Raw genomic sequence first — 20678 nt, 5'->3', positions numbered from 1 at the left:
AGGTCTAATCCACGAAGAATTGTAAATAACGAAAATAAAGTTGGTTTCACAAGTTGGTTCAACGCCAAAAACAGTGCAAATAATTATATCCATGTTCTTTTAAATCTCCCCTTAAACCGGTAAGATGTATAGGCATGACTACATCAGAGAGTAACGGGAATTTGCAGAATAACGCGTCATTGTCGAGATAGTTGTCGATAAGTATACGATACGTGGAAAATGTCACCGGTATTTTTTTTGGCGCGATCATTTTAGCGGCACCGTCCGGTCCTCCCCTCTATGTAACGTAGGACCGATCGCCTGCGCCGGAGAGGCCGCCGAATATCCGGCGATCTCGGTTAGTCCGATGTTTTCTCGCCGCCCGATCTCGATGATCGCCACCGATTCGGGTATGTCTCCTCCTTCTCGTGTGGTCTCTCACCCTCCGACCTGTACAGTTTCTTCTTCCTATCTTTTACCTAGGGTTTCATGAATCCATCGATTTGCCCTCGTCCCCAAATCCCAGAGCCTGCTTCTAGCTAGGATAGAGTTATTTCGGTGCTCACAGGTCTTGGGGAGGCTAATTGTTCCGTAGGAGCAACTCCTGCGTTCCGCCGAATCACCGGTTGTTTCGTCGTCAGTCGGGATTTTGTGGTATCATCTTCAAAAATAGTTAGGTTTCTTATGTCCAAATTCCAATGATTTCTTAATCGTTTTTTCGTTTTGGTATCATTTGTGTTCACAGATAGTTTGCGGAAAATATCGTGTCTCTTGAACCCTCACCTTCTCCTAAAGATCTCCCTGGTACAGGTTACTCTACTTTAAAATCAAGGACTGTCTGTTCATTTCCGTCATCTTCGAAGTATAATTGGATTTCACTTTCTATAATTTTTGTTGCGACGGTTTTTCAGTTGAAAATGGAGGTTTATATTATTTGTTTTGGCGTCTTTATGCGGTTCAGGGATGAAGTAAATGGTGGAGCTACCGATAAGTAGCAGCAATGGCATCTGGTGGTCGGTTTGATCCAGCTTCTGGTAGTCCAAAAGGCTCAACTTTTCCCACTAGCTACTCCGATGGGCTGCGTAGTTCATTCGCTGCCGGGTCATTGGACAGGTCAAGTAGTTTTCACGAGGGCAGTGACAGTCGCATGACGGGCTCTGGTTCCACAATATCAGGGGATGCATCCTCATATGTCGAATTGAGCCAGTGGTTGAACCTTGACTCGCTGTCCACAGGTGACCAGAAATTCACAAGATTGGGGGAGTTGAAGAAAGCCTCGAATATTTCATCAATCATGTTAATGGAAGATGATTCCTTCGGGACTGCTCTGCACTCGAAGCCTCTTTGCCCGCCATTGTTGGAAGATTTGAAGCGTTTGAAGTCTAGCATTATTGAGAGCTCCATACGAGCAAAGTATTTACTTCTTCTTCCTTATTATGGGTTGCTAAGATGTTTAATGTATATGAACACCTGTACCTTCGAACAATGGAAAAGAAACTAAGGAAAAGTTTTGGGAACTTATTGCCTGGATTTTGTCATTTTAAGGATTTTACATTTTTGACAGAACTGTTTACATTTCTAATTTACCTTTTTTTGTTGACCAGGGACAGAAAAAAATATTTGGTTGAATCCATATCAAAATTGGACAAATACATGCTGCAAATGCGGCAAAAGCGGCAGAGGAATGAGCAACTTCCAACTGAAAGATCTAATGGTTTGCTCTCTGTAGATCGCTCTGTTTCAGGAACATATTCTCTCTCTCACACATGCGCGCGCGCACACACAAGGCGACTCGCCGAATCACATGCATGAAAACATGGGATTTTCTAGCTTCTTTTAGAGCAAGAGGAATCTTTTGGATTGAATTTATGTTAATGTAAAATTTTCGCTTTTAACATAGCATAACAAGTTTTGTAGTCCAAAGCTTGAGTTCAATGTAGATGTACAGAAATGCTTTTGTGGATGATAATAACGATGCTGTTCATCTTTTCTGATGCAGAGCAGAACCAAAGGGACCTAGTAGATCTAGACTCGTTTGATGCGTCCAAGTATGTATCATCGACGAGAGCAGCGGTTGAGAGCTCCAACGAGAATCTGTGCGGGGGTCGAAACTCAAGACTAGAGGAAGTGAACGTGAGGAGGTCCACGCGTGCGACGAAGGGACAAAGGCGGCGCAGGTTCAGCCCTCCCTGAGCTTAGTTTAGGCATTTTGGATCCAGTCATGGCGTTTGGACCCTTTATCATATTTGATCCGTTTTCTATATTTTAATTGAGTTGAAATCAGAGATTGGGTTTTTTTTTATTTATTATTAGACTTTGTTATTTGATTACAACTTTGTTGATTTCTTGATCAATTGACAGTCCATTGATTTGAGATTTGAAGGACACGATCCTCTTTACGGCTGGCATCAACTTGGTATCAGCCTTCATCACAAGATATTGGAAATCAAAGTGTCTCGTTGAATGATCCAATTGATGCATTGCAGACGTAGATGATGTCATTGACCGAAACTGTCATATCAATGCAAAAAAATCGATCAATGGACTGCAAACAACATGCCATGAACTAGACCGACCGTTAAAACTATCCATGAAGAAAATGTCGAACAATTTGCAGGATCGGAAAAAAATTACTAAAAGCAAGTAATAGAGTTGGGTGTAAGCGAAACCCAAGCCATCCGTTTGAACTGGATTTTGGTGGGTTTAGATCCGAGTTTGGACCCAAGTCAACCCGAAACCCAAACCCAAGCCCAAGCCAACTCTAAGCAATGTAAAAAGCATTATATTGGTTTGCTTGCTGATAAAACATGTTAGCTGATACATCGTTACATACTGGCCCCCATCACCTTGTTTTTCGATTTTATAAATTTAAAAACGAAAAAAAATATATATATATTATAAATTGATTAAAAAGTGAAAGATTAAAAAAACCAATAACTTGTTTCTGCCGTATCATCAAAGGCCTGATATAACATACCTTAGCCGATATGCTCCAATACGAAGCCACGTTGATAATACTGGTGATAATCCTCACCTCTCCGTCTCGCCTCTTAAACAAATGAGCCGAAACAACTTTCAGTTCAAACATAATATAATACATGCAATTCGAATTCAAGTATTAGCGGAAATAAAATAACTATAATTTTTGGCAAGAAGGCATAACATATATGTATATATATTATTCCTTGATGGGTTTGTAGGTTTTTATAAGTAACAGGTTTAGAAAAGAGTCTAAATTCCTCCTTCCCAGTTCCCACCGTGGGTAGTAAGCTATCTCCGAGGACTCAGCTTGAACGGCACTCTCAACTCATTTTTGGCATTGAGAAATAACAGACATGGAAATCGAACTCCGGACACACCACTTAACCATCCAAAATAGCGAGAAAAACAAAAAGAAGAAAAAAATATGAATTGTTTTTCTCTCAACAATTCATGTGTGTAAAAAATGATAGTCAAGACATTGGTTAATGAGTCTAGCACTTACTCTTACTAGTAGTTTCCTCGCCTCCCCCCCCCCCTTTCTCTCTCTCTCAACAATTCATCTTTTCATCCGTCTTGTTGACTTCTCATCGTCCACATTCCCATCCTGGCCTTTTTCACATACCCATGAGTTCACTTTTTCTTCTTGCTACATGGCCTCTTTTGGTCCTTCTGTTGCGTCGCTCTCACCCCGTTTCTTTTGGTCCCCTGGCTCCTCTCCTCGTACCATTATTTTTGTCTGGCTTCTTTTTACTGGTCATATCAACACTTTTGACCACTTACAGCGCCTTGGCATCAATTTGGCTAACCAGTGTGCCCTCTGTCTTGTCATGGCTGAGTCTCGGGTTCACTTTTTTACTTATTATCCTTTCTTCTTTAGTGTCATTGCTTCTACTTGGTCTTTCCTTGTTAGTAGCATTCCAAACCCACCATCCATTCGTCTTTTTCTTTTTTTGTCTTTCCCCTACCTATCTGCTTCCTGGGATCGTGTTTGGAGGCCGTGGCTCATTTCAACTTGGTGGCGCACTTGAGAGGAGCGCAACAACAGAGTCTTCAGGGGCACCTTCTTTTTGCCAGATTCTGTGGCTCGTCTTGTGCAGGGGAATGTCAAGTTTGTCATTCGGTTAAGGCGCCGCTGTCCGCCTGCGGCTGGGTGACTCTGTCGTTCCTCTCTCACTCTGCCTCCCTTCTTTTTTTGTGCATTGTATTGTATATTTCATTTTCTTGCTTTTGTTTTTACAGTTTGTTTTTGTATCTAAGGGACCTTTTGTCATCAAATTTTGTTATATATTCTCATTTTATTGGCTCTCTCTCTTTATATAAACAAATAAACAAATAAATAAATAAATAAATATATATATATATATATATATATATATATATATATACTCTACATTTTTAAAATTACCCAGCTATTTAATTTGTGCAGTCCGATCAAACATGATGAACCTTTAAGAAAAAAAGATAAAGAAAAGGGTGATGAATCTAATATTAGTTTAAATAAAAGGGTGATGAATCTAATATTAGTTTAAATAAAAGGGTGATGAACATTTTCATCATCTAATATTAATTTGTGATTTTTTTGTTTTTCTCTCAACCATCTCGAATGGACTATCTTGGTTATACGGCTGAATGAGTTTATCGTTCACTTATATATATATTAATTTCGGACCAAAATAGCAATTTATTTTGTAAGTGAATGTAAGAAACTAAGACAGCGTTCAAATCCGAGCTGTATTTTATATATATATATATATAAATTTCGGACCAAAATAGCAATTTATTTTGTAAGCTAATGTAAGAAACTAAGACAGGGTTCAAATCCCAGCTGTATTGATTCAACATGAAGAGATGGTTGTGCGCGGTACAATTACTTATTACTTTGTCAAAACTGAATCGTTTACTTGAGCATGGGAAAATGTTTGAACGATTCGTGCATTGCAGACCGTTAAATTGCAAAACACTTTGAAAACATGATTGGCCGGCGTTGCATGTTTTAAATCTTATTTCCTACCAAATGATTAATGCAAAATACATCTCAATGTTTAATCCACGAAGAATTGAAAATAATGAAAATAAAGTTGGTTTCACAAGTTGGTTCAACGCCAGAAACAGTGCAAATAATTGTATCCATGTTCTTTTAAATCTCCCCTTAAACCGCGAAGATGTACCGGCATGACTACACCAGAGAGAATAACGTGAATCGGCCGAATAACGCGTCGTTCTCTCGATAAGTACACGATATATGAAAAATGTCGCGGTGTTCTTTTGGCGCGACCATTTTAGCGGCACCGTCCGGTCCTCCCCTCTATATAAGGTAGGACCGACCTCCTGCGCCGGAGCAGCCGCCGAATATCCGGCGATCTCAGTCAGTCCGATGTCTTCTCGCCGCCCGATCTCCATGATCGCCACCGATTCGGGTGTGTCTCCTGCTTCCCGTGTGGTCTCTCGCCTTCCGACCTCTACAGTTTCTTCTTCCTCTCTTTTTAACTAGGGTTTCATGATCCCATCGGTTTGCCCTCGGCCCCAAATCCCAGAGCCTGCTTCTAGCTAGGATAGAGGTATTCGGTGCTCACAGGTGCGATCTCCTGGGGGGCCTAATTGTTCCATAGGCGCAACTCCTGCGTCCCGGCGAATTACCGGTTGTTTCGTCGTCAGTCGGGCTTTGGTGGTATCATCTTCAAAAATAGTTGAGTTTCTTGATTCCAGTGCTTGCGTAGTTGTCGATTATTTTCCGTTTTGGTATATTCGTGTTCATAGATACATTGAGGAAAATGTCGTGTCTCTCGAACCTTCACCTTCTCCTAGAAATCTCCCCGGTACAGGTTACTATACTTTAAATTCAAGTACTGTCTGTTCATTTCCTTCATCTTCGAAGTATAATTGGAGTTCACTACTGTCTTTCTATAATTTTTGTTGCGACTATTTTTCAGCTGATAATGGAGGTTTATATTATTTGTTTTGGCGTCTTATCTATTTGTTTACCTGACTGATTGTTTTAATTTTGACCCTTGTAAAGCTTATGTACGAACTTTAGGATGTTATTTTGTGTTGACTTGGTTTTTATTTATTGCAGCTAGGCGGGTGCTTGAATTGATAGAATTTTCTTATGTAGATTTCATGAAAAGTAGTAGTGACGGGTCGTTTCGTCTGAGAAAATGGTTCTTGAGTATAATTTTATGTATGCTCATCCTTACAGGTAGTGCAGTTGAAATGCTGGTCCTGAGAATACCTAGTTGAGCATGATAGATTTTTTTAGCTAGGTTACCTTTATGCGGTTCAGGGGATCTAGTGGGTGATGAAGTATGTGTTACTGATAAGTAGCAGCAATGGCATCTGGTGGTCGGTTTGATCCAGCTTCTGGTAGTCCAGAAGGCTCAACTCTCCCTACTAGCTACTCCAATGGGCAGCGTAGTTCATTTGCTGCCGGATCATTGGACAGGTCAAGCAGCTTTCGCGAGGGCAGCGACAGTCGCATAACGGGCTCTGGTTCCTCAATATCAAGAGGGGATGCATCCCCATATGTTGATTTACCATCACTTAGCCAGTGGATGAACCTTGACTCGATATCCATGGGTGACCAGAAGTTCACAAGATTGGGGGAGTTGAAGAAAGCCTTAAATATTTCATCAATCATGTTAACGGAAGATGGTTCCTTCGGGACTGCTTTGCACTCGAAGCCTCTTTCTCCGCCAATGTTAGAAGACTTGAAGCGTTTGAAGTCTAGCATTATTGAGAGCTCCGCACGAGCAAAGTATTTACTTCTCCTTCCTTATTATGTGTTGCTAAGATGTTTAGTGTACATGAACACCCTATACCTTCGAACAACGGAAAAGAAACAAAAGAAAAAAAAAAAAACATGTCGCCTTTGTTTCGGTGAATTTATTGCCTGGATTTTCTCGTTTTACGGATATTACTTTTGGGACAGAACTGTTTACATTTCTAATTTACCTTTTTTTGTTGACCAGGGACAGAGCAAAATATTTGGTTGAATCCATATCAAAGTTGGAAAAATATAGGCATGCTCTTTTGTCTCGGAAACGACCAAGGAATGAGGGACTTCCAACTGAAAGATCTAGTGGTTTGCTCTCTGCAGATCGTTCTGTTTCAGGAACAAATTCAATGAAGATGGGGCCACAGGCACACCAATTGATGAGCCCCATGGACCTTATATCACCCCGAGCTGATGATAGGACCAAGAATATGATACCAAACAGGCGAATTCGCACATCTCTGGTGGAAGTACGGGTTTGTGTTTTTCATTTTCTTGTTTCTAATGCTTATTGAGGAGTTATTTGATTTATTTAAAATTTCATTCATCCTTGCTGGTTCTGATGGGTTCTTTCTGTCATAATGCTTCATTTTTTGTTCCATTACTTTCCAGTACTTGTGGACTTCTTGATTCCTGCTCATTTATTTCTTAAAATTTGCACCGTCTGCTTTATCATTTAGTAGTTGTGATGTGACGGGTTCTGATTCCAACATGCCACACAGCACCATTTGTCTATGTAATTCTCTTTTATTGTATCCCTGATTTGTGTTCTTATTTACCATTCGATAGTTTGTCTTGTATTATCTTCTCATTACAATGTTCTGTCTCCCTCTCTCTCTCTCTCTCACACACACACACACACACACACACACACAGAGCGACTCGCCGACTAACATGTATGAAAAACATGGGATTTTCTAGCTTCTTCTTTTATAGCAGGAGGGATCTTTTGGATTAAATTTATGTTAATGTAAATTTTTTGCTTTTAACATAGCATATCAAGGTTTGAAGTCCAAAGCTTGACTTCAATGTAGATATAACTTCAGCTCCAGAAATGCTTTTGTGGATGCAGTATGATTATAACGATGCCGTTCATCCTTTCCCTCTGCAAGGTTGTCATAAGCTTCACAGTACTTATAGATGGCATATCATCATCTCTATCGTTGCATGCTATATTACAGTTTATATTTCTTATTGTCCTTTTTTGGACCTGGGTTTTGGCAGTCTGAGGGACGCACAAGTACATTAACTCGACCATCTGGACTTCCTGAAAAGGATAGAGAACTTTTGAGGACTACAAGTGGACTGTCAATTCAGTCTGACGAAAAAGCTCGTGTTTTGGCACCTGGGGGTGAGAGCTGGGACAAGAAGATGAAGAGGAAACGGTCTGTAGGTGTGGCAGTTAATAGGCCTTTAGATGGTGATCATGATCATAAGCGTGGTATGCAACAAAGAGCTGGCAATGAAAGTCGCTCCCGATCAATTGACAGCCATGGTTTTAGGTAATATAAGTTGTACGGGGTATTAAGCACATGCATTACTGAATTCAACATAATTTATTAGCCGTTCACATTTGGCTTCATTATTATTTATTGTGCAATTTTTTCCTTTTGCAGCCATGATAGGATCATAGCTAGTTGGTAGTTATTGATAATTATTATGCATGGTCACCCTTCCATCTATCATACATTGTTAGGTTGACATGATAAGGAATTTGTTGAGCATGGCAATCTTTTAGCAGATGATAGACTTATTTTATGGTGTTAGAAATTGGGAAGTAAGCTATTAGTATTTGATCTGCTTAGCCAGGTAGATACCTGAGCATAAGCCTCAATTTGCGTCGCTGTTGGATTGAAAAGCTTATTGATTGAATATCATCCAAATAAGTGAAGAGAAAACCATCATTGGCAGTGCTCTGATCGACCCTGTATCTCATTATTATCTTGCTTTATACAAACACTTAATGGCTTGTTTCATCTTTACATTGCTCAAGCCTAAGAGACAGTTCTCTTTAATCCAGTTTAAAGTGATGAGCAAGTGGTACTTATTTATTCTTTTGAAAGAAAAAAATGTTTATCATTCTTTGAAAATTCTGATATGTTTAATCTGTTGAACATTAGCATTCAGAAATTTGTCAATCTATGTAAGCTGAAGTCTGTGATGTATTTATTAATTTTGTCTGAAAGTGGATTATCATTATTTGCTTAGTTTCTTATGCTTTTTCTTATTTTTTTAATCTAATGGTTAGGAGCTAAAGCTATTTAATTAACACTTTCGAAAATTTATGCTAAGCTCATGGAAGATTGAAAGTGGTTTCCAAGTTGCTATTTATTCATGTAATTTCTTGTTCATTCTTTATCAAGAACAGCAAGTTTAAAGCCAGCTCGGTAGCAAATAAACATGTCGTCTGATCTGGCAAGGAAAAACAGTTACTAATTTGGGACAGTGTCATTAGCTGATACATGATTAAATTGAAAATTCCTCCTTTTCATTTTTCCCTGTGGAGCAGCAAAACAAAAGGATTCTTGGAAGCAAGTTTCCTCGGTGCACATGAAAGCGGTCCAAAGAACACGACAGTAAATACATATGTCTACTTTTGTTATTATATTAGAACATTATTAGAATGATGTGGCTAATCAGGGTTGATCGTCACTTGCACCAAAGGCAAGCACTCACATAGAAATTTTTTCCTTTTCTAAGCAAAAGAGGAAAAGAAAAATCTTCTGTTATGTTTCATTCAATGCTCCAGCTTACAGAAATCCAAATTAGAAAATCTTGGCACAAAAAATAAAGTATAACTAATCATGAAACAGATAAGGAAACAAATATCAGGAAATTAAAAAGAAATTAAGGAGATGACAACAAAATATATCTTCCTGGCCCTAGTCTTTGGACAAGTATTTGACCCCTTACCTGGTTCCTTCTGGGATTTCTGATGGAATGGACTAATTCTCAAGTTTGCAGCCATTCTATAGAGTTAACTGTCTCAGTGCTAGTTCTTCTCTGAAGTGTTGGAGACCAGGACTATCACCACTGAATGGCAGGGAAGGATCTTTGTGTTCCATCAGTAGCTTGCTTATTCCTTTTCTAAGTTTTATTGGTGGTTGCTCTGAAGGCCTCCTATTGAGTTCATGATCCTTTCTGACTGATCCGAGAGTTGAAAGAGTTTTTGGATGCAATCATGCCGTGAAGGTGTATTTTTAATTAATTCTAAGTGATTAAGCTATAATTCCTCTGGTAGTTGTATTTATTGTGATTATCATTCTCCGATATAAACTGGTTGGGGTTTTCTGTCCTTCGATGTTGATCTTTTGGTTGTAGTAGCCAGTATGGTTAGCATCTATGTACCTGGATTTTGGAGCATATGTTCGCCTTTGAGCATGCGATGTTTGCAATCCTTTCAACTTTTTTGTTGCCTTTGTTTTCTAACTGTCAACTGATTCTGATGTTTTCAGTAAGCAGATTGTGTCCTAAAACCTGCTTTTGGTTCCCCATACATGACATGACCTTGTTAGTGGCATTTCTGTGTTCTTTCTTTGATATGAGCTATTTGTGCCTATTGCAGATCAGGTTATGCCAATTCAATTGTTGGAGGTGCTGCTCAGTCTAGTGGATTAAATGTCCGCCCTATAGCAAGAACAGATGCAGACAGTGTTTCTCTTGATAGAAGGGATCGGCTTATTGGATCAGATAAAGAGAAGGCCACCATGAAAGGAATTGCCAAGTACGAAAATATAATATTAACTTCATCCATTTCATATTGAGTATCTTGTGTAAATGATTTTTAGCCTTTGGCTTTATAGTCTATATACATATTTGTCTCTTTATGAGAATTTGTAGGCAAAATGTCCGTGAGGGAAATTTGTCAGGAAGTCCCACTCCAGTTGGAAAATTAAAGGCCTCCAGAGCACCACGTACTGGATCTAGTGTGATGTTTAATGCAACTGCTAACTTTGCACGAGCAGCTGGAGCTCTTGAGGGATGTGAGCAGCCTTTAAGCTTGAACAAAACACAGGGAATAGGTGGAGCTAACAACAACCGCAAACGTCCTCTGTCTACTCGGGCATCTTCACCTAGGTCATCTTCTCCGCCCGTTGCTAAGTGGGTTGGTCAACGACCTCAAAAGATTTCACGTGTTGCTAGAAGAACAAATTTAGTTCCTCCTGTTCCAAACAGCGATGAATCTCAGCTAGACGCATTCACCAGCTCTGATACTGGGGCTAGATTGATTTCTGGAGAGGCTAATGGCTCTGGCCCTTTAAGGCGTATTTCGAGTGCTTCTCCACAGTTCAAGCTCAAAGCTGAAAGTGTTCTATCTCCAGCTGGATTCTCAGAGAGTGAAGACTCTGGTGTTCTTGATAAGTCAAAAGAGAAGGGAAAGATTAGTGAAGCAGAGGATAGGGCTGTAAGTTCAGTTCAAAAGGCTGCTAGCTTTGTTGTGCCCTCAAAGAAGAAGTCTCTTATGAAGGAAGAAACTGGAGATGGAGTTAGGAGACAAGGACGGACTGGAAGAGGTTCTGCTATGTCTAGGAGCTGCTTGCCTCATTCTAGAGAAAAAGTGGACATATCGACCATTCCCAAGCACAGAAAGCTTGTCACAGATAAGATTGAAAGGTGTTCCCTTTTTTCTATTAAATATTAAGCTAAATGGAAATTGCAGCAATTCACTATCTTGCTGTTGGCTTCTCGTGCTGACTGCATTTTGTTATGATATGGTTTCAGTAAGTCTGGCCGCCCACCTACAAAAAAGTTCTCTGATCGAAAGGCATCTGGTCGGCCTGGACATGTAAATGCTTCCCTAGTTCTTACTGGTAAATTGCAAGATTCTGTAATAAGGTTCTTGGCCATTATTGTTATACTTCTCACGTGTTAGCACTTTTATTTTATTTTATTTTATTTATTACTAAGTTTTGTCTGGCACAATATCTAGGTGAAGCAGATGATGATCGTGAAGAACTTGTGGCAGCTGTTAGTCTTGCTCAGGAAGCCAGCAGTATGCTTGCCTTTTTTGTTTGATTATTGATCTATGGGAATGCTTCCTCATTACTTATCTTGTTTCTTTTGGTGTGTTGTTACTTATGCAGATCATGCTTGTTCAAGCACTTTTTGGCGTCAAATTGAACCAGTGTTTGCTTTTGTCACGCCAGATGATTTGACCTGCTTACAGGAGCAGGTAGTACCCCAATGTCTTTTATGTATATATGCATATATGTATGCATCTTTTATGTGTGTACCTGTATATCATATATGTATGTTTCTATAGTTGAGAGGGAACAGGGGGCAGGATGAGTATGCCTGCTAATCATTCATTAACTAATTTAGAGTAACACCAAGCAAGGTAACACTTGTCACTGTCCTTATTGTCTAAGAGAAGGTTGCTATGTGTCTGTCCCTCTGTCTTTCTTGCTCTTACCCTCTCTCATTTGGTGTGTATGTGTATTGTAGGACTAGAGATGATATATGCATGTTGTGTTGTGCTTTATCTTCTCTTTTAGTTGGACCCCTAATTGTTTCTGTAGAAGTCTTATGTTGTAATGTTAAGCCCACCCAGTGCTATTCAATTAAGTTTTCTTTTAAGTTCACTTTTAATAAAATCATTATTTAGCATGCATTTTGTAGCTGATCTAACAGAAAATTTGAGTGCTTTCTGAAAAATTGGTAATTCTAACATACTTGGAAGTTTTAACTACTTACTGAGCTGAAGAGCCTTCTGTTGATTGTCTATATGGATATTACTATATGTAAAACACACTTCCCACAGACACACACACATATATGTGCCTTGAATTGCTTCCTTCCTCATATTTTTACTGAAATTTTACCAGAAGAGGCTTGCAGAGGGGTTGGAGAACAGCTTATGCTTCCAATATGGTGTTCATCAGAACAAAAAGGTATGCAATATTTGAGGTTTTCCTTATGTTAGTTTACGAGCTTTATGCTAGTGAACCTAGTTGAAATTCTGTTGTGGCATAGATTGAACAATATATTAACCATCAACTATGAACAGATAATCATAAACGGCTATGGCTTTTCATTGTGCACTATGATTTTCCTTACATTTGTTATTTCTAGAAGAATCATGGCTTGACTGTATTTGTTAAAGACCTTATTTTTTTCGCTCGTAAATTTTTTGCTTCGTTTTGGATAAGGCTTAAGAATCTTTCTGCTACTTTATTCTAACTTTTTCTTTTCTTTTCTTGTCTTCCTTTACTTTTGCAGGATATATCTTTTAGTGAAACTTTCATATCCTCACCTGGCCATTTGTTTGAGGGGAAACAAGCAACTCTGATAACAGAAGCAGCGCAGAATGAGTCTGCTAAGACTGGGAGTTGTGTTGATGAATCACATGTTGTGGATACTGGGGAACTAGGAACTGACAGATGGCTTGAGAGGATTATACCTCTTTCGCAGAGGCTTCTTGCTGCTCTGATTGTTGAAGATGAAGTCAGTGAAATTAGTTGTGCTGGTGGAACAGAAAGAGAGGTTTATCAATACCCAAGTGATGATTCTCCTCGTGGTGCTTGTAGTCATACTGGTAATGAATCTAAGGACATGGACAGGACCGAGTCTGAAATTGAATCAATGGGGGAACTTAAGAACCATATGTATCATTCCTTTGATAACTTCTCTTCTGATGGAAGTATTATTTCAAATGGTTTTAAAAACCCGGAGAAGGGGTTACCATATAAGGAGGAACTTGCATTGGATGACGGTGCCATCCTGAACTCGTATAACAGTGAGCACCATGGAGCTGACAGATCAGATTTGAGTGACTCGACCATTTCTGGCATTAGTTCAATTGATTGTTGTTATCAGCAGATGCCACTTGATGACAGAATACTTTTGGAGCTTCGAAGTATTGGGTTATTCCCAGAAGTGGTGGTAGGTTTCAGTTTGAGCACCTGTTTACAGTTTAACCCTTTCCTGTGACGTGGAATGCTGTCTTAGAATATCATGTCTTGTTGCAGTACTGGTGGATCTTGGCTAACAATTCAAAATAGAGATACCAATTATATCAGAATGATATGAGAATTAGACCTATTCTTTGATGCGTGTTCTCTGTGTCTGTCTTCTGAGTCAGATCTCGTAGTAAGGCATGGGTCTAGCAGAGAATACGAACCGTTAGGTCATGGGATCTTCTGAAAACAGATTAACGTTGTCAGCTTTTGAATTGAAACTGATAAAGATGTCATACTAAACCAATTTCAAGTAAAAGTTATGGGTTCAGTGCAAATGCTCTCATGTAATAACAACCCTGTAAAAATGCTTTTACTTGGCATTCAAGAACTTAGCCTGAGCTGGTCTTTAAAGGTTTGCCGGTGAAAAATACTTGCTATGCCTCGATTTCATGCAATTCTCAGATCCACTTGCAGAGTTCTTCTGCACTTGTGCTTCATCACGTCTATGTTTGTGTGGTTGATGGTATCTTAGTTCTAGCTCTTGGACACGTTTGCCCATCTTTCATGGAAAACCTGTGAGTGTCCAAGTGACAAATGAGATCGTACATGCCTTTTCTGTTCGACTTGTCTATCTGTCAGCTAATCAATCCACTTCACATGCATACCATCTGGGTCTGGCTCTATGAGTTAGATGTTTTCCCACATATCAGAACTGAGACCCTTTTTGCATTCCTGCTATTTAGTTAGTGTGCTTAAACAAAGCTTGCTTTTCCCTTTTCCTGGACATTGTCATTAGTAGACTAGGTTGGGCCAAAAAAATGTTTTTTGTTTGTGTCAGTAACGGATATATATGAAAAAACAGTCTGTTAAGCACCTCATAGATTTGTCATACTAGATCCGAACTCTTTCCCCAGATTGTTGGTTTGTTGTAATTTGTAAAATCTTGTATTTCTTCCATAATGTTTTGGCAAGCTTTGCATTTATTTTCAGAACATGACATGGTCCATGTTTTACAGCCTTCATGTCCGAACTAAGAACACTTGAAGTGAAAGAACTCCTGTGGTTTAGTTCATTGAAAGCTTAATGAAGAAATTGTTCTTGCAGTTTATTGACCTGAAAAAGGAAATGGCAGTAATAGTGTAAAATACATGATCTGTACCTCTTCAAATCAATCAATAAGGTTTTTCATTTCCTTCTTGTTGAGCTCGATTTACTGTATGCTGCTGGTTTGGTTCTGTAGTATGGTTATGAACTAAATAGCACTTATCTCCAGAATTCAAATAATGCACTTGCAGTTGCATCTAGAATTTTCAACTCCTAAGATAATAAGATTCAATGGTTCATTCAAATTTCCTTTTCCTTCTCATTATCTTGTTGCCTTTGCTTTCAGCCTATTGAACTCCTAAGATAAGATAAGACCAAATGGTTCACTCAGACTTCCATTTTTTGTCTCATTATCTTCTTCTCTCTGCTTTCAGCCTAATTTATCACAGGGAGAAGATGATGAAATTAGCAGAGATATCTCCAATCTCAAGGAGGGATTGTTTCAACAGGTTAGTTTTACTAAAGTTCCTGTTTGTAACTCTACCTTGAGGTGCAATGTTGGAGATCCCTGTTCCTATTTTGCTCAGTTTGATAACTTACTGGGGGATGTTTGCGGCGTTTTGGGTCTTGGTTTGACCGTCTAACCTATAAGATAGAAAAAGTTTTTTTTTTTTCTTCAATCTATTGCAGTAGAGTTAACATGCTTGTTTATCTGTCAATGGCTACAAATACTGTGGCAGTCGAGGTGATTATACATAATGCAGTCATGGTGATTGTATGTACATACGTATGTAGATACTCTAAATCACGGCTCCAAAAATTATTATCACCACAAGCATGCAGTCTTGATGAGAGGAAAACAGAAGTCACGGGCAAACAGCCTTAAGAGAAACAACAGTAAACACTTGTAACTGTTGAAAAGAACACATTAATGGAGAAGAACCTAGATAAACTAGCACTCAGGCCATATCATAACAATGGGAGAGACTTGCCTCATAAACAACTGAAAGAAAGGAAGGAAAAAGAAAGGAGCTAGTTGTTTAGCTATCAAATACATGTAAAGTTTATATAAATTCTAACACGTGCATGCATAACTTTGTAAAAAAAACATATTCCTGGGCAGCCTCTTCTAGTAAGTATGTTATTTACTTGTAATTGCCTCTTTTCCAGGTGAAGAAAAAGAAAAGTCATCTCTGCAAGCTGGAGAAGGTTGTTCTGCAAGAAAGGGAGCTTCAAGAAAGGTGAGATGAGTATATATTTGTGGATTTCATGTGGAATAATGTCTTCCCAGCAGTTAGTAAGCTTTATTATGCAGGAGCCTTGAACGTTTGGCGCTGAACAAACTTGTGGAAATAGCATACAAGAAACTTATGGTGAGTTTGTATGTTGTCTTTGTTTTGGCTGTTTTGATAGTTAAATTTTTCTCAAGATTTTCCAAATGAAAGTTTGGTTTCTTATTGTTTACTAATGTACTGAATTTTTTTTTACGCTGCATCATTAGAATCCTTCAAAGGCAGATCACCTACTTCCTGAGTGGAAAACCTGGACCTGCTTCCCTGAGTGGAAAACCTGGCGTGTGCCTGACCATCATGCCCATGGGAAGATTCAGGTGCAGAGAGGCAGGGTTAGGACTTGATCAGGGTTTTCACCTGAACACCCTTCACAGTTCCTCTTACCACCTGCTCTCCACCTATCGTGACAAAAACTTGTTCAAGTTTTGCCGTCCACCACAGATGGACTTATGGTCCTTGCAGGTCCTGAGATTGGTGGTATAGAATTATCAGGAATGTTTATACCAGTTCAATACTTTTTAGGAGATCATGCTGGTAAAGTTGTATTAAGGTAGGCTGTCTAGGCCCACAATATTCTATAAAAGTTAAGGTCTACAAGCTGGAGGTTCTTACTAGTATCTCATACTGAAGAAACATCAGTAAATAACATAATAAGTAGAGAACTAAGTCACATCACACATGGGTATGGGTATGTGGAGGCAGCTATGGATGTAGGTATATTTTAATTATAAAATATACATTATTAAGTTTAAAAAACAATAAAAAATATTTTTTATAAATTATTAACGGGCCGGGCCCGGCCGACCCGGGCCGCACAACCGGGCCTGGGCCCGACCGGGTACCGGGTACCCGAAGGCGGCCCGGCCCAGTACCCAGGCTTATATGGATGCCGTGATTTAAGAAAGTCTGGGTATGGGTATGGCAGAGTATATATATAAATATATACATTATAATATTATATATAAATAATCAACAAAAAATTTCAAAATTAAAGAAAAATAAGAGAACAATGTAGAATCTAGGTGGAAGGGAGATAAGAAAAAGAAGGGAAGAATGAAAATTAAAGAAAAACTTAAGTTTGAAAGTATAATTTTTTATGTTTTAAATACAGCCATATCCACTTACCATGTTGCCGTACCCGCATACCGACAGAGGTATTTGGGCAGATCATGCATACCCGTGTGACTTAGGTAGAGAGAATATGTAGGACATGGACTGCGATTGTGGAGTAGTAAACTACATCTTGTTAGAAACTATTTTGCAATTTCTACTTTGATTTTTTTTTTCTATACATTCTGTTTGATCTCTATGGTGGTTGCCAGTTTCTATGATTACATTGACTAGCATTTTAGGTGCATGACTATATTCTAAATGCCAACTCTTGGCTGATTTCTTGGTTGAGTTGGAGAATGCGAAATTTCAACAATGCTTATAATGCTCTTTTCTGACAGGCTTGTCAAGGTAATAATAAAAGTGGTGGCAGTAAAATTTCAAAGCAAGCTGAAGCTGCCCAAGCATTTGCTAAACGGACATTGGCCAGGTGTAGTAAGTATGAAGAGGCAGGTGCAAGCTGCTTTCGTGAGCATCTCCGCAAAGATGATCTTTCTGGTCCCACCTGCAGCAATGATACAAAGTGTATTGATGCTAGTAAAGGAGAGCACAATGTAAAACTACACCCTGAGGCTTTTACCAGTCAGAATCAAGCCAATGCAACAGGTATATGCTTCACAACTAAGGAGCTTTACTTCTAGAGTTCTTCTGTGGGACTATCCTCTTTAGTTACCTCCTGCGCTGGAATTGCTCAACTAAAGACATGTTCTTTCTGAGTCTTTTGTCTTTGTCCCTTTTTGGTTGTTGCCTTATATTGGTATATTTACTTCTGCAGCCATTTTGGCTTCTAGACCTGCCGTAAATCCAGTTGAGCAGTGTGGACAGCATATAAGTAGCCTTAAAAGGGATTTGGCTGGTGCATTTCAGCCTCATGCTCATTCATCAGACCAAAGTACTATGAAAGATGAAATATGGTCTGGCAGGGGGAAAAAGAGGGAATTGTTGCTTGATGATGTTGTAAGCAATGCAGCAAAAGGTGCATCGAACCTTGGCAGTGGCATTTTGGGTGGAACAAAAGGGAAAAGAAGTGAGAGGGATAGGGATCACAGCAGAGAAGGAGTAAGAAACTCTGCACCAAAAGCTGGTCGGCCAACTGCTGGCACTGTCAGGGGTGAGCGTAAAACTAAGACAAAGCCTAGACAAAAGACAGCTCAATTGTCAACTTCCGTCAATGGTCTTCTTAGTAGGCAGGGGGCACATAGTTCCATGTTGAGTTCAATAAGCGTATCCAGTGAAACAGCTGTAAATGGGAGCACAAAAGTAAAAGAAGTTCTACCTGATGACAGTGTTTCTGCACCTGATCCTCTTGACCCTGAGGGACCTATTGACCTCACACATTTGCCTTTACCTGGAATGGAACAACTGGGTGTTTCTGATGACCTTGACCAAGGTCTAGATCCGGACACTTGGTGGAGCTTTCCCGATGATGGCATGCAAGACCATGACCAACATCTTGTGGGTCTTTCTGTTCCCATGGATGATCTCTCAGACGTGAAGATGATTCCTTGATCTCTCAGACGTGAAGATGATTCCTGTACATTCTCTTGCAGTGTTCTTAGGTTCTATAAAGAATTTGATGCTGCTCTTGTGGCTTAACCACCTGGTCAAGTTACCTGTCTTGTTAGCTTTTGTAATTAGCATAAAAGCCATTCTTTTGTATACCTTCTTTAGATAAGAGCGTCACAGAGCATGCTAGTTGTGATCTAGATTATTGTCTTATTTCCAACCAATTGAAATCAAGCCCCAGCTGAGAAGTTTGCTTCTTCAACCAGTCTCGGATAGTTTTTTTTTTTAGTTAATTTTTTGAGTCAATTCTCCCTGTTTGTATCTTTTCTTTTTTCTTCACTCCTTGTACATTTATTTCTCCTAATAACATGAAATCCTGTTCTCCTTGTTTCTTAAAATTTTATTTTATATTTTTCCACATGGAAAACAGTTTGTGTAAACTAGATGTGCTCTCTCTCTCTCTCTCTCTCTCTCTCTCTGTGTGTGTGTGTTCTAAAAACTGCCTGTAAGCATTGCTATTTGTGCTGCTGGGCATTATTTGCCTCTGAATTGTTATTCTTACTCATGCTTGGCTACAAACCGATCAAAAAAATAATATGCTTATTGTATAAATGTACTGACATGATGCTGGATCTGCACTGTGATCTACTTATGGAGGCAGGTTGATCGTGGTTCTTCTTGTACTTACAGAGTTTCTAATTATTTTAGAAATTCATTACATGTTTGACCATTCTCCAATCTGTCTTATTGGAATCGTTCGAGGTAAATGATGCTAAATAATTTGTGCTTTTTTAATGAATTTTTTTGTTCCTGTTTTTGTTGACTATTTTTGTGCAGTTGTTGCTGGTGGTTCTTTGTCGTGTTCATTCTGTTATTGTTGGAATACTGTGTGTGTAAAGAGTTGCTGAAGCTGCCCTCATGGTGAGTGAATCAACTACCAACTTGACAGAACGTATTTATCTGTCTATGCACACACTCACACACAGAGAGACACTTCAGTATGTGTATGCTTCTGTATGTATATTTTAGGTAGATATAATATGTACATAGGTTCAAATGTAATTTCTCTTTCATTTGTTCCTTAATTTGTTTTATACAATTATGTTTTGTTTTAAGGTCGAATTTGGATTTTGACTTTGAGATTGAGTTGGAGTGGCTTCTGGCTAGCTATAAGATTTTCAAATAGAGCCATCTTTGGATGTCAAGCAATGGCTGGAGATGCTTCGTTATAGATATATATTTTTAGCCATTTGGCAACTTCCATCATGACGTCAGGTACTTCCTCTTAGGCGCTTCCACGCTCATCTGCAAATTACAAGTGCTTGACTTAGGTTTGCAAATGTAATTTCTCTGCTGGATCATAGTTAATTCTAGCAATCAGGTGTTGTCTGACTCATTTCCAAGCTTTTTGTGTGCTGCTGTCGCAGGAAACCTGGCTTAACCCTTATTGCAAAGGCTTGAGATAATGGTCCTGTTGTTGGACGCTTGTCCACTCAGTCTTCCTGCTATACATGTGCATGCTTGATAATCAAATAAGGAGACTTCCTAGAGATACTGACAGGCAGCTAGATATAGTTATTTCTGAGTATGACAATTTATGTTATGGGCATGTGTTGGTTGCATCCCAGAAGGAATAAAAAAGGACTTATATCGACCTGCATTGATACTATATAGTATATATACCTGTTACATGTAATAGAATTTTTCACTGTTGCCAAGCTTTGTAAGAAACCCCTCTTAGCATAATTAATCTTTCTTATCCAGCAGCTTTTACCATCTTTCTGGACCTTGCACATTCTGTACGTTTTCCTTGTAAGATGGTTACTTTTGATCCTTTGCTTGCTTGTGCCTGGCCCTATGCCCCAAGGAGAGGGATACTGTGAGGCACTGATATATATTTCTCTTGTGAAATCTGAGGAGCAGTGACACGGATTTCTTTGTAGATAAACATAAATCCGTCAGAGGTGCATCTGCTGAGAGAAAAAGCCGCTCGTTGTTGGAGCTGTTATTGTGTGTCATGCCGCGTTGTGTGGCATCTCCACGTTTCGTCCTGCTTCCTAGATTCGAGGCCCTGTATAGCATGCAGTTGTGATGTAA

General features: G+C 39.2%; 2 protein-coding genes across 8 annotated transcripts; both read left to right on the top strand.

Annotated features, from left to right (window-relative positions):
• Positions 1 to 178: 178 nt before the first annotated feature.
• Positions 179 to 2364, top strand: LOC116264464 (uncharacterized). Of its 2 annotated transcripts, XM_031644712.2 has the most exons (5): positions 179 to 389; positions 725 to 783; positions 941 to 1392; positions 1584 to 1693; positions 1979 to 2364. In XM_031644712.2, exons 3-5 carry the CDS (start codon positions 980 to 982, stop codon positions 2170 to 2172), a joined length of 717 nt encoding a protein of 238 aa, XP_031500572.1. In that variant the 5' UTR covers positions 179 to 389; positions 725 to 783; positions 941 to 979; the 3' UTR covers positions 2173 to 2364. The 2 variants fall into 2 exon arrangements, with proteins under 2 accessions (XP_031500572.1, XP_031500571.1); XM_031644711.2 differs by lacking the exon at positions 725 to 783 and having other exon boundaries at positions 183 to 389.
• On the top strand, positions 423 to 18999 carry LOC116264010 (uncharacterized). 6 transcript variants are annotated; one of them, XM_050080437.1, is made up of 16 exons: positions 423 to 651; positions 6158 to 6712; positions 6927 to 7206; positions 7955 to 8232; positions 10296 to 10454; positions 10571 to 11344; positions 11453 to 11541; positions 11661 to 11723; positions 11815 to 11903; positions 12553 to 12621; positions 12950 to 13612; positions 15108 to 15182; positions 15844 to 15914; positions 15989 to 16046; positions 17417 to 17681; positions 17851 to 18999. In XM_050080437.1, exons 2-16 carry the CDS (start codon positions 6288 to 6290, stop codon positions 18582 to 18584), a joined length of 4092 nt encoding a protein of 1363 aa, XP_049936394.1. In that variant the 5' UTR covers positions 423 to 651; positions 6158 to 6287; the 3' UTR covers positions 18585 to 18999. The 6 variants fall into 6 exon arrangements, with proteins under 6 accessions (XP_049936394.1, XP_031499745.1, XP_031499747.1 ...); XM_031643885.2 differs by lacking the exon at positions 423 to 651 and adding an exon at positions 5225 to 5378; XM_031643887.2 differs by lacking the exon at positions 423 to 651 and adding an exon at positions 5225 to 5647 and having other exon boundaries at positions 6927 to 7200.
• The last annotated feature ends 1679 nt before the right edge of the window (positions 19000 to 20678 follow it).

The sequence above is a fragment of the Nymphaea colorata genome, chromosome 11 (genome assembly GCF_008831285.2).
Source record: "Nymphaea colorata isolate Beijing-Zhang1983 chromosome 11, ASM883128v2, whole genome shotgun sequence".
Lineage (NCBI taxonomy): Eukaryota > Viridiplantae > Streptophyta > Magnoliopsida > Nymphaeales > Nymphaeaceae > Nymphaea > Nymphaea colorata.
Note: the sequence above shows the minus strand (reverse complement) of the source record. Positions and strands in the feature narration are given on the sequence as shown.